General features: G+C 32.7%; 1 protein-coding gene across 1 annotated transcript in view; it reads left to right on the top strand.

Moving 5' to 3' along the window:
* The first annotated feature begins 7,182 nt into the window (after positions 1-7,182).
* pls1 (plastin 1 (I isoform)) overlaps positions 7,183-16,763 on the top strand; it is a 40,591-nt gene continuing 31,010 nt past the window's right edge. The window contains 4 exon segments of the mRNA NM_199881.2: positions 7,183-7,291; positions 12,099-12,209; positions 12,455-12,615; positions 12,701-12,830. Of these exon segments, the coding sequence (NP_956175.2) occupies positions 12,140-12,209; positions 12,455-12,615; positions 12,701-12,830 (361 nt within the window). The 5' untranslated portion in view covers positions 7,183-7,291; positions 12,099-12,139.

Raw genomic sequence — 16,763 nt, 5'->3', positions numbered from 1 at the left:
TATCTTAAAAATATTTATTTAAATATTATTTACTGTCATCATGGCAAAAAAAAAAAAAAAAAATCAGTGATTAGAGATGAGTTATTAAAACTATAATGTTAAGAAAATCTTCTCTCTGTTAAACAGAAAATGAGGAAAAATATACAAGGGGGCTAATTATACAGAAGGGTTAATTATTCTGAATTTAACTGTACATCACCTTAAGTAAACTTATTTAAAAAAAAAAAAGGAAATGATCTTTGGCATGTTTAATCTACATCCTGTTGCAAGGACGTAAGAAATGTGGAAACTGATCCTCTTTTCAGAGCGATCAATAATGCAGGTGGACACCCCAAGGCTGATGAGTCTCTTAAAGGAGTCAGTGCTGTATTGGGTATCAGTGAAACATTCTTAGGCTTTGAAACGGACGCTTTCCAGCCAGTTGGTTCATTTGAGATATTTTACTAAGAAGGCTTTTTTAACATTAGGAGAGCAGAATCAGCATTTTTTTTTTTTTATTATGGACAGCTCATAGATATTTTAGTCCATGGCAATTGTTGACTGGATCTCTTAAAAAACAGGAAGTGAGGAGATTTGTGAGCGGTAAGTTGATAACGTGTGCCATTTTAAGAGCTTGTTTTACTGACTCTGCTTGAATAAGAGTGCCAATGATGAACTGCCAATCTCCTCTTTTTCTTTTGGTTATTTTTTCCAAACTTTTATTCATTTTCTCCGTATCAGATCAAAGACATGACCTGCATGATACTGTCTTTATTTTAATGATGTAACAATATATATTTTAAAAAATCCTTATTTTTCATAGTGGTTTGAAAGTCCAATAAACAAATATATTCAGCAATTTTTTATTATTTTATTATTTTTAAAAGTTTTATTTTACTTATTATACTTTACTTTGTATATACTTTGTATCTGTATATATTTTAAAGTTTTTAATTTATTATCCTGCTAATTTTGTAGTGTGTTTTACTTTAGTTTGTTTTTTTTACTTTTTTTTTAAGGTTTCATTTCATTTTGCTGTGCATTGTTTTAAGTATTTTGTGTGACTTATTGTGTTTCAGCAGTAATTAACAATAGCAATTAGCATGCTAAAATTTATTAGTGTATATTTGTATCCTGTAATTGTACTATTACTCTCTGTTTGGAGGCACACTCCACTTTTTGATATTTTACAACTTCCCTATATAGTTAGTTAGTTAGTTAGTTAGTTAGTTAGTTAGTTAGTGGGTTTTATAACTTTTTTAATCCATTCAGCCAATCTCCGGGTCTGGCGAGAGCACTTTTAGCTTAGCATAAGTCATTGAATCGGATTAGACCATTAGCATCTGGCTCAACAACAACAAAAGAGTTTAGATAGATTTTCTCTTTGAAGCTTGACTGTTCTGTAGGGACATTGTGTACTAAGGCAAACAAAAACAATATAAGTTGTTATTTTCTATATAGAAACTACAATCTCGTTCTGGTGCAATAATCAAGGAACTTTAATAGTAACATTTCATTTTCTGTTGGTCTTGGCACACTTTTATTTTGAACTTTATATTTTGCAGAATTGTTTTTATCCCAACAAATTATTTATAGTTTACTATACTATACCAGTGGTTATTTTTTGATGGCTGAAAAAAAACATAAGTTGATTTTTTAAATATTATATATTATTATTATTAATATTATTATTTTATCCTGTTACTTTTGTAGTGTGGTTTGTTTATATATTTATTCTATTCTATTTCTGCATTTCAATTAGTTTTGCTGTACATTGTTTCAGTATTGAATAATAATTATTCCATTTTATTTCACTGTTTATTATCTATACTGGGCATCACGGTGGCACGTTGGCTAGCACGATCGTTTCACAGCAAGAAGATTGCTGGTTCGAGCCTCGGCTGGGTCAGTTGGCATTTCTCTGTGGAGTTTGCATGTTCCGGGTGCTCCGGTTTCGCCCACAAGTCCAAAGTTTGGGTAGACTAAATTGTCTGTAGTGTATGTGTGTTATTGGGAGTGTATGGGTGTTTCCCAGTGATGAGTTGCGGCTGGAAGGGCATCCGCTGTGTAAAACATATGCTAAGTTGGCGGTTCATTCCGCTGTTGTGAGCCCTGATCAATTAAGTAATTAGGCCGAAATGAATGAATTTCTACTATTAAAATATGTATACTATTAAAGTAGTTCCAACATATATATATATATATTTTTTTTTTTTTTTTTCATGTACCCTTTAATTATTTGTAGTGGTTTAATCAAGAAATGGGGTATTGCTTGTTTTCCCCTCTCTCTTACATCGTCTTACTTTGTACAAATGCTGCATTGTGCAGGGTCATGTTTAAAACATGAAGGCCTGCTGTCAAACATCTGTCAGCTGAGGTTTCTTGTTCCTCCTCCAGCGAGTTTAAAGGGACAGTTGACTCAAAAGTTAAAACTTCCTCAACATTTACTTGCACTAAAGTGGTTTTAAACTGACTTTCTTTCTCCTTTTGAGAACAAAACAAGATATTCTGAAAAAAACACTGGGAAAAAAAGCAGCCATTGACATCCATAGTAGGAACAAACTATTTGGTCACACTTTACAATAAGGTTCCTTAGATAATGTTAACTAATGCATGTACTAACATGAACAAACAATGAACAATACATTTACTGCTGTATTTGTTCATGCTAGTTAACGTTAGTTAATGAAAATACAGTAGTTTTTACAGTAGGTTTTAAACTGAATTTCTTTCTTCTTTTGAAAACAAAACAAGATATTCTGAAAAAACACTGAAAAAGCATCCATTGACTTCCATAGTTGGAACAAACTGTTTTGTAAAAATTTGTGTTTAAAGCAAGAAAAACCCTCAAACAGGTTTGGAACAGGCTAGGACTATCAATATGGCCAAAAAACGAAAATGAATTATTCAAGATATTTCTTGAGTATCCGCTTGTTAAGTGTGATGGCACGCAAATCGGCTTCCAGATCGCATAGCTCTATCAAACTGTATGCGTAGACTCAACAAATGAAAATAATAAATGTTTACAAAGTGCTGTAATACTTTTGAAAACCACGATCGCAATATATAAATCAACGCTCAGATGGCCAGAAAGGGATTATTTTTTTAGAAATTGCTAACATTGATTTCTGTGATGTGGCATGTCCAGAGATAGTTGTTTACACCATGATTTTTAAACTTTAATTGTAGTTTGCTATGACCAAAAAGTCGTCATAAACAATTCAAATGAGCTTGGACCTGGAAACAGTATTCCATACATCAGAACTTAATAATAATGTTATAGGGAAAAGTACCATTACCGGTGCCTTCTATGTCCACAAGAGGGTGCAGACGAGCACAATAACAAAAATAAATGAATAAATACAAAATACATAAAATCAAGCATCACGTCTTTTATTAAAATTGAATGACACTGACTTTTTAAAGTGTATAACGTTTCAAACAATTGTTCTTAAAATAAAATAAAATTTCTTTAATATAAGTGTAAGGTAAATTATCAAGTAAAACTGAGTGCATCAATATCTCGAAGAAACATGCTTCAGCAGACATGTTTGTACCACCACATGAACATAAAATAGGGTAAAGCGGGGATGAAAGTAACGTGGGACAAAAGTAACAAATCGATTTTCTCAAAGCCCTAACAACATTTGCTTTCCTGGCTAACAGCATATTCAGCATGCAACCCTTGATGGAGCTGCCAAATATCATGTGATTTTAGGACCGTGTCCAGCAGTTAGGTCCAAATTCAGTTTTTAAGTGCAGAAAGTAAATTATTGAGTCACACTTTACAATAAGGTTCATTAGTTAATGTTAAGTAATGCGTTTACTAACATGAACAAACAATGAACAATACATTTACTGCTGTATTTATTCATGTTAATAAACGTTAGTTAATGAAAATACAGTTGTTCATTGTTAGTTCATGTTAACTCATGGTGCATTAACTAATGTTAACAAGCATGGACTTGAATGTTAATAATGCATTAGTAAATGTTCAATTATGATTAATAAATGCTGTACAAGTGTTTTTCATGATTAGTTCATGTTTGTAAATGCATTAACTAATGAACCTTATTGTAAAGTGCTACCAATTATTGTAGCGTTTCTTTTTTCCTTATTACAAGTTGTGTTTTTCTGTTCATGTGTTACAGTGATAATCAATCTGCAGCCCATTTAGTGCAATAACTTCCTTAAGTCTGCAATGTGTGAGTTTTTCAGTTTAAAGGTAAATCGGGTTAAAATGGTATAAGAGTTCCTGTACGAAAGTAACAGTTATTTATGTCCCACTGCTAACAGACAAACCAAATTTTTCACTTTTACATCAGAGTTTGCAGTGTTTCCATTCAGATGTTTAATAAAATTAATGCATATTGCCAATAATAATAAAAAATATTTAAAAATTATAGAAAGTTTGAAGAATTTGTATTGTTGTTTTGCTTTTAAATCATTTGATGGAGCTGAAGTTTTGTTTTGTTTTTTTTTGCCAAACATTAACAAGGTCATACTCAGATATATTTAAAATCAGCAAGATTAAGAGTGATTTCACACCTAGACTTTTGTTTCAGAACCTGCCTCGTTTGCCCAGTTAGTGCGGTTCGTTTGGCATATGTGAAACCACCAATCGCACTCGGATTCACGCCAAAACAATTGCTCCGAGATCGGTTGAATGAGGTGGTCTCGGCTAGATAGAAACGAACTCTGGAGGGGATCGTTTGTAGTGACAAAGCAATACGATCCGAACCCGCTTATATCACAGTGTAAGAGGCATATGGCTATATAACGAGAGAATTATGAGTAGGGCGGGAGGTCATTCCAGACATCCAAAGTCTCCTAGAACTTTTGCGAGTCCCCCGCAAATGCACAGAGACCCGCAAACGAGTGATAATCTCCCAGAAATCGCGCGTCTCCCTCCCGGTCCTCAAATACGTCGTACACCCTTCTCACCCCTCCCCACCGAATTCGTCCTCGCTCTTCAGACAAGTCGCGCACACCCCGTCAAACACCACCAAACCACCACCATCCCCCTGACCATGATTATCCATGGTAATTTGATCAAACAAGTGGATACTTTCAAGTATCTTGGGGTGGTCAATGACCGTACACTGACTTGGAAAGCCCACATTGACTATCTCTGCTCAAAAATCCATCCAAGATATTTTATGCTCACACTTCAATATCTCATGCTGCTGTTTTATCAAGCAGTTAATTATGTGCAGGGTATAGCAAACCTACAGTTCAATCAAAATCAAAACTTGCATGTCTTGTCAAAGTTGATGTATGTCAGTCATCAACAGTCAATGGTTGGTTGTTGGTTTTTACAAATGGTCAAGTTATGGACAGTGTACAAAACAAATGCCATCAGAGAAGCGATACAGAGTTTCTTTATGTAGAAGTAAGCAATACAAGACAGAATTTATACCTGCATCTATTGGCATTGACATTTATGGTACTTTTATTATACTTTGTGATCTATTGCTAGATGTAGATTGAGTCTAAGACAGATTTCCTGCAAAGTGCAGTGAACTATTAACTCATGTAATGATAACAAAATGTGCTTTTTTTTGGGTGAACTATCCCTTTAACAGCACAGAGCAGTGACTGGTGGTAGAATAATATTTTCCAGCTTGTTCTATCATTTTATGGATGGTGATTCCCTTTTCCTGATCATCAGGTAAACTGATAAAGTCTTATTGCAGGGCAGGAGGGTATCATGAGGTTTTTGTGATCGCTGTACATGCGCCATATCCAGTCACTCCAGTTATAAGACCGGTTAATCAGCTGATTTCACTTTTATCAAAGAGCCCTTCCAGATTAATTATGTTTATGGTTGTGCGTGTTACAGGTAAACTTATGTGATCCTGGACCACAAAACAAGTCTTATGTCGCACTTGTGGGAAAAGGCAAAAATACAATGTATGGGTGAAAATAATGTATAATAATTTTTTTATCCACAAAATCATTAAAATATTATGTAAAGTTCATAATTCATGAAGACATTTTGTACATTTTCTACCATAAATATATCAAAACGTATTAAAAAGGAGCAATATGCATTGCCAAGAACTTAATTTGGACAACTTTAAAGGCAATAATTATATATATGTGTGTATAAATATATACATACATACATACATATATGTATATATATATATATATATATATATATATATATATATATATATATATATATATATATATATATATATATATATCTATATATATATATATATATATATATATATATATATATATATATATATATGTATATATGTATATATGTATATATATATATATATATATATATATATATATATATGTATGTATGTATGTATGTATGTGTGTGTGTATATATATATATATATATATATATATATATATATATATATATATATATATATATATATATATATATATATATATATATATATGTGTGTGTGTGTGTGTGTGTGTGTCTATATATATATATATATATAAAATAAAGTTTAATTTTTAATTTTAAAATTTTTTAATAAAGATTATTAATCTAATAAAAGAAGTTTTATTTTTCTTAACTCATTTTAAAGTCAGAATTATTAGCCCCTTTAAGCTATATTTTTTCCAGATAGTCTACAGAACAATTATAGGTGTATCTGGGTCAAATATTGTCCTTTCCTAGCAAACCATACAATCAAAAAAATAATAATAATAAAACATTCAGAAAATTAAAATGAGTTATGTTCAACACAATTCTTAAGTTTTTTGGAAACTCAATTGTTTTAAGCTCAATCCACTTGAATTTATAAAAACTAATAAGTTAACTTAATTCCTTCATGTTGCCCCAACACAAATTAATTATGTGTAGCGCAAGAGTACATCTTTTTTACAGTGTACATCAACAGAAATCCCATTTATTTCGCTTTTAAATCTCAATTTCCAAAAATGGAGTGGTTTTGTGGTCCAAGGTCACTTATGAGCTTTGATAATAAAACCAGTCAAATGTGAAGTCTTTGGCCAGGAAGTTAGTGTTAAGTGAATGAGAAAGGGTAAAGTATACTCGCGTGTCACAGTTAGATTTAGGACTAGTAGCAAATGTCACGACAGCTTCAGCTGACGCAGCGTTGGGTTGGGTGTTAAACGTTAACTCCAGATCTGTCTTAGTACAAGGCCCTTGCCTTTAATTGACATCAAGGGCCAAAGGTCTCTTACCTCCCTGCTATCTTCGTGAGCTCCACGTACACGGTAAAAGACGACAGACGCCACTGCAAAGGACTCGACAGGAATATCTGCATCTTTTCTTAGTTAATCTTACGAAAAATCAACGTTTTGGAGAAAGGTATAATTTCCATATGACGCAGGGGTGAAGCTTTGTCATCTTATAAATATGCTGATTTTTATGTCTATATGTTTGGTAGCTTTCGTTTTGTTTAGCATTCTGTTGAAGATAATGTTGGTTTCAGTTATTCTAGGATGTTAAAATGTCTTGCGGTGTGATGGCGTAGCATTTCGCAAGTTCTTTTATAGGTGTTTTCCTTATAGCTTTTATGGTCTCATATTATTTGAGCTTCTACATGCTATATTTGCACTTGTAATCATCATCTTTAACACTTCAGTGGCTTTTAAAATTATACTACCTCTAACAAAAAATGTTCTCATAGAAACAGTTTGCTAGTCGGTGTTTACAATTAGCTACAAGCTACTGCGTGTAACACATTAGGGCATGTCAAAGAGTCAATGGGACATTTTAAACCTCAGGTAAAAGGAATCCCGTTACCTTGTTTCACATTTGACATCGCTCTCAATTTACCCTGGGTTAACAGTTAATCCTGGGTACTCATAAACTGCTGTTTCACACAAACTAATGACACTTCAGTGGACAAATCTGCGAGCGTTGCACATCCTGAGTTGGCTTTTCAAATAAAAGTAATAAAGATCTCTTATTTATCCATTTTTCTGCTCAATAGCTGAGACATACTGCTAAATGAATGGTGTTTGTAATAACAGGTGTGTAATTGCCTATTAGCATACTTTCAGAAATAAAAGATCAGGAGCTGTCTCTGGGGCAGTAACTTTTTAAAACGACATATTTGAACCTGAAGGGTCCATAATGGTACCCTAAAGATAGGCCCACCCGGAATCTGCACGCGCAGAATTCCGCAGATTTTTTCATCATTAATTTGTTTATTTACTTGAGTAAATGTGTGTAAATCTATATTTATTCAGTTTTTTTAATTAATTTCAGTAATATTATTGACTCATGTGAAAATGTTCATCTGATTTATGTACAATGCAGTTTGTACAGCAATATTTTCTGTCTTTTACTAGATATATTATATGACAAACTTGCTTCATTTACCAAATGAAGTGAATCTAATTGGATTTGCATTTTAAACATTAAATAAAAGGTGATTAATAAAGGGACTAAGCTGACAAGAAAATGAATGAATGAATGAATGAATGAATGAACATTAAATAAAAGTTTAAAAGATATTATTTTTATTTCATATATTAAGGTTTTAGTTATGATACTCCCAAAATAATTTAGCCGAAATAGCAAAAAAAAAGTCTGCAGATTTTGTCTGGCCCTACTCAAAGGTACTTTTTAGGTACATTTGGGTACTAATATGCACCTTGTAGGTACCACTGTGGACTATTTGGGTACCAATATGTATTTTTTAAAATGGCGCCAGTGACAGCTCCTGTACCTTTATTTCTGAGAGTGCATGTAGTTGCAAGTTTTTAATACCATATAATTTCATATTGTATGATTTGGTACTACGTTGCTGGGTTTACACTGCAAAAAAAAAAAAAAAAAAAAAAAAAGGCAGAGCAGTGGACCTAATCTGGAGCAGAGTTTCATAATGTTAATTCTTAGTCTCACATGAAAATGTGAAAGCCCTATTAAATGGGGCATTTTAGGGTAGAAAGTAGGGCAGGGCCGATAAACAATATTATATTGAATCACAATAAAATTTATGTCCACAACAATGATAAGCTCAGGGCCTTTTTACTCTGTTTTAGCAAATCACAGCAGAAATGTGCAATTATGGGAATCTTAAAGTGTTTTTAATAGTGATGTACCAATTTTTTCGGCCACCGAAAATTTATCGGCCGAAAATATGTTATGCTATTTAATGAACCCTCTACTTTTTGTGGCTTCAGTCATTGTTGGGGTACTCTTTTAACCTGGAAGCATAAACAGCTCATATCAATTCAATTCATGTTTATTTCTATAGCGCTTTTTCAATGTAGATTGTGTCAAAGCAGCTTAACAAAGATATTCTAGTAATTTAAAATTCTGTTAGTCCGGTTTTCAGAGCTGAAGTTCAGTTTAGTGTAGTTCAATGTGGTTTTAATTTCACTGCTAAAAGTCCAAACACTGAAGAGCAAATCCATCAATGCACAGCTACACAAGCCCTAAAACAAGCAAGCCAGTGAAACCTTGTGAGAAACCAGGCTCTGTTGGGCACATTTTATTTTCTGGCCAATCTTCTTATTTCAGTATATATTGATATATTGTTGTACTTTAATATGGAAAATAATTATCGAGATTGCATTCATGCCGTATCGCCCAGCCCTAGTAGAAAGACTGAAATGATACTTCCCATAGAAGTATTCCAGAAAAAAAATAGTTCTAACTACTTATAGAAATAAGCTGAAACAACACAATTATTGAGGTATTTTTTGGGACAACTTAATTGTTTTATGTTCAATCAACTTAAATTAGTTAAACAATTAAGTTAATCTATCTGTGCTGGGACAACATGAAGAAACGATGTTGAACCCAGTATTTTTTACAGCGAGTAATCGTTATTTACAATTCTGGAAAATCATATAAGACTCTTTCACACAGTGATTCTGGAAAACATGGATAATGTGATTCGGGAATTGTCCTGGGATCAATTTGATTTAGGTTTAGCCTAATCTCAAGAGGAAATAAAACTATTTTACATGTTGGCCGAAAAAGTAATATGATTTGTATGGTAATTTTAAAAAAAGTCCAAATCCCACCACTAAACTATGGGGAATGAGCAAATTATACTAAAATTGCCTAATTTTCTATGCCAATCTTAGGCCAATTGTAATCATTTGTTTTGGTTCAATTTAGAATTTCCCCAACCCTTGCAGAGCCCGAGGGATCAGAGTGAGAGATCCTATTGGCCCCACCCTAATCCAAAAGTTAAGATTCTGTGTTTGCTTTTACACACAACCCATAAAGATCCCATAAAGACATGTGACATTTGGGTTGTGGCCTACAATGAGGCAAAAATGCAAGGCCGCCAAAAACAGGAAGTATAGGATAAGAAGAAAAGCGGAAGTGATTTATCAATGTGGCAGCTGGTCAGCCATTGAATGAAAAAGGTTTATTTACAATATTGGTTCTGGCTTCTGTTCACACTGTGCTTGTTACGAGGCTGATCGCGTCAATGCTACTTGGTTCAATCTTAATCTCTTTTACGTGTTATCAGAAAAGTAGATAATTCATACAATTTAATTAGTATGAAAATATATGATTTTTTAAAGGAAACATGCCCCCAAATCCCTCCCCTAACCTCACCCCTCATTGGAGGATGAGCAAATATTACTAAATGAGATTTAAAAAATTAATATGACTTAGCCAGTAAATCAAAGTTGCCATGAGATTGCATTGTTCCCAACCTGGTATTGGTCATGGGATCAATACTATGTTTACATTCCCACAGATGTCACTCAAGCAAATTTTTTTTTGGAATCAACTAAAGGGTAATTAAAATCCTTAAGAAATCAAAACTAACCATATGAAATTGTTAGCTCACAATAGTTTTGTGATGAACAATTCATCTGTTCGTGTCTTTAAAAAAAAAAAAGCCCCTTCTAATCTTTAATTGAAATTTGAAAATGCACTTCCTGTTTGTTTTCAGTTAAATTGTTAGATTATGTACATTTTTGGAATTGGGCGTGGCTAACATACATAACCACGTCCCTCCAACTGTCAGATTTGACAACAAATAGAAATAGTGTGCATGAGGTATCTGTTGTCCTATCTTTCTGAATAAAATGCCTACGTTTCTGCATCCAATCAACTTGCAGTAAAAAAAACAGGCCACGCCCGCTGTTTTCTTATTTAAAATTTCGTTTCTGTAGAAACTGCATCACAAGAAAAAGGCTGGTTCATGGGAACTTTAAAAAACTGTAAAATTAGTTATTTAAATATTTTAAAAAGTGTTTTTTTAAAGAAATTAACAATTTTATGCAATTAGAGTGCATGAAATTGACCAAAAGTGGCAGTGAATACTTATATTTGTTACAAAAGTTTTAAAAGTGTCTGTTCTAAATTAATGTTAATTAATGTTAAACTTTAAAAATTGTTTTTGCAAACATTATTGAACAGCAATTTTTTCCAAAAGTTGAAGCACTTTAATTTGCTGTCCAGTACCACAAGTACTACTATATACTTATTGTAATAATTACAATAACATCTGGGTAATTACTAACCCTGAACTTACAACCAATCCTAACAATATTCCATGTACTTGCTCTATATTAACAGTACTGTCTGTACACTTTAACAGCACATTCTATAAAATAAAGTGCAATTTTAGTATAATGACCATGTGACCATGTTAAATTAACTAGTATAGATGCCCCTCAGGGTTTTGTATTCTCTCCTATCCTGTTTACTTATACACAGATGAATGATTTAGTCTTTATGAGACTAATAACATTATCAAACACTCTGATGACACTGTAATATTAAGTCTGCTGAGGAGAATTAAGGATATAATGTAATATCAGTCTGAGATTAGGAACTTTGTGCAGTTGTGTCGTATGGACCATGTGAAATTAAAGATTGGAACGTATAAACTACTTTTTAAACTACATTAAAAGAGAAAGCCATTATTTTAAATCTTCATAACCATTCACAATACAGTATTTTAATCAAATATATCTCTTTTATCTCAATAAAGTTGACAAAATAATAAAGTCTTACCAGCCTTAAGCTTTTGAACAGTACAGTCAGTGTGCCAGCAACTCATATAACTGCATTTTTAGCATTTGTGTTTTTACCAGCTGTGTCCACTGAGGATTTGCTTATCACAAAGATATAAAGGTGGACAAACTGGATATATAGTGCTCAAACTCTCTCTGAACCTGTTTTGCAGAACCCTTTTTGCATGGTGTGAAGTGCTTCGAGGAGACCAGGATGGAGAACAAAGTCACACAGATCTCTCGAGAAGATCTGGAGGACCTGAGAGAAGCTTTCAACAAGATCGGTCAGTTCAAGTCATTGTGCATTGAAAAATATCAAAGGTTTGGAATCACATGACTGAGTCTGTCAAACATTACCAAAGATTACAATAACTGACTTCATGTAAATGTTTCATTTATTTTATTTTATTGTTTTAGCAGTGTTTAGTTAGTATTTTAAGTGGAAAACCAATGTTTTTTGTCAACGGTTTGCTGCAGTGATGGATTCAGCTGCTCTAAAATGCAATATTGACACTGTACTTCATTCTAGATATCGATAACAGTGGCTACGTGAGTGATTTTGAGCTTCAAGAGCTCTTTCGTGAAGCCAGCTTTCACCTCCCGGGATACCAGATACGGGAGATTGTGGAGAAGTTCATTGCTGGTGACACCAACAAAGATGAGAAGATCAGTTTCGAAGAGTTTGTTGCCGTAAGCCTGACTATGAGTGTTGTGTTATTGGTCAGACAATGTCTCAGCTGCTGATCGCGTGTTCTGATTTCAATAATATCTTCAGATATCCCAAGAGCTGAGAAGTAAAGAAGTGAGAGAAACATTCCGCAAGTGTATCTCCAGGCGGGATGGGATTCGGTCGTTTGGTGGGACATCAGGTATCTCGAGTGAAGGAACGCAGCATTCCTACTCAGGTGGTGTTATACAAGTCTTATATTCTTTTTATATAAGTATATATGTAATGTAATACTGACAACATATATGATGTATATAAAATCTAATACTGTAACTTAAAATATCTGGCAAAAACAACAGGGTAATGAACATTTTAAGGATGTTCTTGCATGGTCAAATCCTATATTCTTAAAGGAACACTCCACTATTTTTTTGAACATAGGCTTATTTTAGAGTAAATTAAACAGTTTTTTAAAATCCATTTAGTCGGTCTTTGTGTTTGTAGCAAGCACTTTTAGGTTAACTTAGCATAAATCATTGATTTAGACCAGGGGTCACCAATCCTGGTCCTGGAGGGCCGGTGTCCCTGCAGGGTTTAGCTCCAACTTGCCTCAACACACCTGCCTGGATGTTTCAAGTATACCTAGTGAGAGCTTGATTAGCTTGTTCAGGTGTGTTTGATTAGGGTTGGAGCTAAAATCTGCAGGACACCGGCCCTCCAGGACCGAGATTGGTGACCCCTGATTTAGACATTTAGCATCTCACTTAAAAATGACCAAAGAGGTCTTACTCAGGTGGTGTTAAACAAATCCTATATTCTTAAAGGAACACTCCACATTTTTAAAAATAGGCTCATTAAACAGTAAATTAAGCAGTTTAGTTTTACTATTTTTTATTTTATTTAAAAAAATTGTGAGCACCTTTAGCTTAGTTTAGCATAAATGATTGAATCGGATTAGACCATTAGCATCCCACTCAAAAATGACCAAAACGATCCTACTCAGGTGGTGTTTTACAAATCCTATTTTCTTAAAGCCAAACTGCACTTTTTTTTTTTTTTTTGAAAATAGCCTCAATTTAGAGTAAATTAAACAGTGTAGTTTTTTACCATGTATGAATTCATTCAGCCGGTCTTTGTGTCTGAAGTGAGCACTTTTAGCTTAGCATGAATCACTGAATTAGATTAGACCATTAGCATCTTGCTCAAAAATTACCAAAGAGGTCCTAGGTGGTGCCATACAAATCCTATATTCTTAAAGCAATATTCCACTTTTTTTTAATAGGCTCATTTTAGAGTAAATTAAACAGTTAAGTTTTTACCGTGTTTGAATTCATTCAGCCGGACTTTGTGTCTGGAGTTATCGCATTTAGCTAAGCTTAGCTTAGCTTAGCACAAATCATTAAATCAGCATCTCACTCAAAAATGACCAAAGAGGTCTTACTCAGATGGTGTTATACAAATCCTATATTCTTAAAGCCACACTCCACTTTTTTGAAAATAGGATAATTTTAGAGTAAAATAAGCAGTTTAGCATAAATATTTTTAATCCATTCAGCTGGGTTTTGTATCTGTAGTGAGAACTTTTAGCTTAGCTTAGCATAAATCACTGAATCAGATTAGTCCATTAGCACTCACTCAAAAATGACAGAAGAGGTCCTACTCAGGTGGTGTTATACAAATCCTATATTTTTAAAGCCACACTCCACGTTGTTTATGAAAATAGGCTCATTTTAGCGTAAATTAAACAGTTTAGATTGATCCTTTTTTAATTCATTCAGCCAGTCTTTGTGTTTGTGTTGCATTAGGTGATATGTACGTCAAGCACTGTAGACAATATACAACGTTCAAAATAATGTTGTTTGCTCTTTGTTCTATTTATAGTCTATTTATAAATTGTTTTTTTTTCTGGGGGACGGACATCTTAACTGTTTTATCTTCAATTCACTTAAATTTGTAAACAAATAAGCTAACGTAATTCCTTCATGTTGTCTAAACACAAATCAGTTGTGTGCATTTTTACAGCAAAGAAGGATGTGTGTCTGAAAGGTACAACAAAAAGTATTTCAGATATCCCAATGTAAAAATATAGACAGTGACCTGTAGTGCATTTGTCTTCTGAAATGTACAATAAAATGTGCCAAGAGCAATGTATTTTAGTGTTTTGCGAATATGTAGGCTGAGGCATGTATTTTCAACGAGCATGTGCTTCAAAAAAAAAAAAAAAAAAAAAAAACAAATATATATATATATATATATATATATATATATATATATATATATATATATATATATATATATATATATATATATATATATATATATATATATATATATATACATATATATATTAAAAACATAAATAAAATTGAAGAAATGCTCAAATATTTTTTTTTTCCTCTGGTTCAATGTGAGGTGCACAGTTCCATGTGGTACAAGCTGTCAGAAAACTAAAACTGTTAAAAATTTGTAATTATGAGTTTGACAAATCATATAACAAGCTGGAGTCTTGTAATTATGGTAATTCCAATATGTCGTGAACATACCTAAAATTCCAAGTGTGTAGTTGTAATTACGAGTTGTAGGAGGATGTATATACTTGTTATTGTGAATCCTGTAGTTACGATAATTACGAGACCATGTTATTGCTCTTGGTGTGGATGGGCTTTTAGTGTGGAGGAAATGTTATTAAGCTAAACAACTGCTTCCATTGTATTTCACTATGAAGTACACTGTTAAAAAAACATTATAATAATAGCAATTTTCCATATTATGTGATTTCTTTCTGTTTCTTCTGCTTTTTTGCAACTTTTGACACCGATAATATAGTCAAAGTGGCTTTTATTAACACTTTTAATAGTTTAAAGTGATATATTGTCTGCGTTGGTGTTGTATATTATAGTACAAAAGCCTTCTAATGAACTGCAGCTATATTTTCTGTTATTTTACAGACTTATTTCTCTATATATTTTTACTACATAATAAACATTGTTTCTTATTATATAATAAACATTATAATATGTATTATATTATCCATTATATTATTTCAAACAACTAAAATGCCAGTATAAGTCACTTTGTTAAACTGTACACTGTAAAAAAAAAATCCAACTTACAAATTGTCAACTCAGTTTAAAATTGTAAGTGGACATTTTTGAGCTCAGTGTTTAGTTTACTCGTAAAAACTACTTAACTGCATGTTTAGAATGGTTTGTTCTATGGAAGTTAAGAATTCAGCTGTGGATGTTTAAAATTTTGATTTCTTCATTTTAGCATTTACACTGTGAAAAACTCAACTTTAAAAATGAAGGCATTCAGCTTCAGGATAATTTCGAGTTTAATCAACTTAAATTGAGTCAAGTGCAGTACTTGGTTTAAAAGTCAACTCAAAAAAGCTCTGCAGCAAGTTGCCTTACATTTTTGTACTTGCACTGTAAAAAAGAGTTCACTTAAAATTTGAATCAGTTGCAAAGACATTTTTGGCCCTATATCATACACCTGGCTCAATAATGCGCAAGACATGTTTGCAACAATGTGTTGCTATTTTTTCAGACCAGCGCAACCCTAATTTTCCTATTTTGCGCCACGCTGTTTAAAAAGAAAATCTATTAGCGCCACTTTGTGGACTCATGAGTGTGCTGATCTAGAAAAGAGGTGTGTTAAGGCGCATTGTTGGTGCGTTGCAATTTTGAGAAACTAAAATAAACTGCTCAATTCAAAGACCAGCTGAAGGCAGGTTTAAAGTCCAGCGCAGAGCGTGTTATTTATGCGCCTTAAAGGTGTACACATTGATTAATACACACAGTATGTAGAGCAATACGCATTTTTTTTACAAATGAAAAATAATTAAAAGATTAAAATGTTACAAAAATTATTAAATGAATATAATAAAATATAAATATAAAAATCACTGCCTGCATGTCTTCTTCATCTCGGGGGGCTTTTAGTAGTTTATTCATGACAATTTGCTTTTGTATAATTTTGTTATTATTATTATTATTATTAATAATAATAATAATATTTAGTATAGGCATATTTATATATTTTTTTATTAAAAACAAGCTTAGATTTGTCCACCTGTCGGGTTTTGGACCATATAGGGCATAGAACATGTTTGGATATAACTCAGTTTTTGACCACACTATTATTATTATTTTTAATTTATTTGTTTGCT

This window comes from Danio rerio, chromosome 2 (genome assembly GCF_052040795.2).
Source record: "Danio rerio strain M-AB ecotype USA chromosome 2, GRCz13ab, whole genome shotgun sequence".
Classification (NCBI taxonomy): domain Eukaryota; kingdom Metazoa; phylum Chordata; class Actinopteri; order Cypriniformes; family Danionidae; genus Danio; species Danio rerio.
The sequence above is the reverse complement of the archived record's forward strand: the minus strand, read 5'-3'. Positions and strand labels throughout refer to the sequence as shown.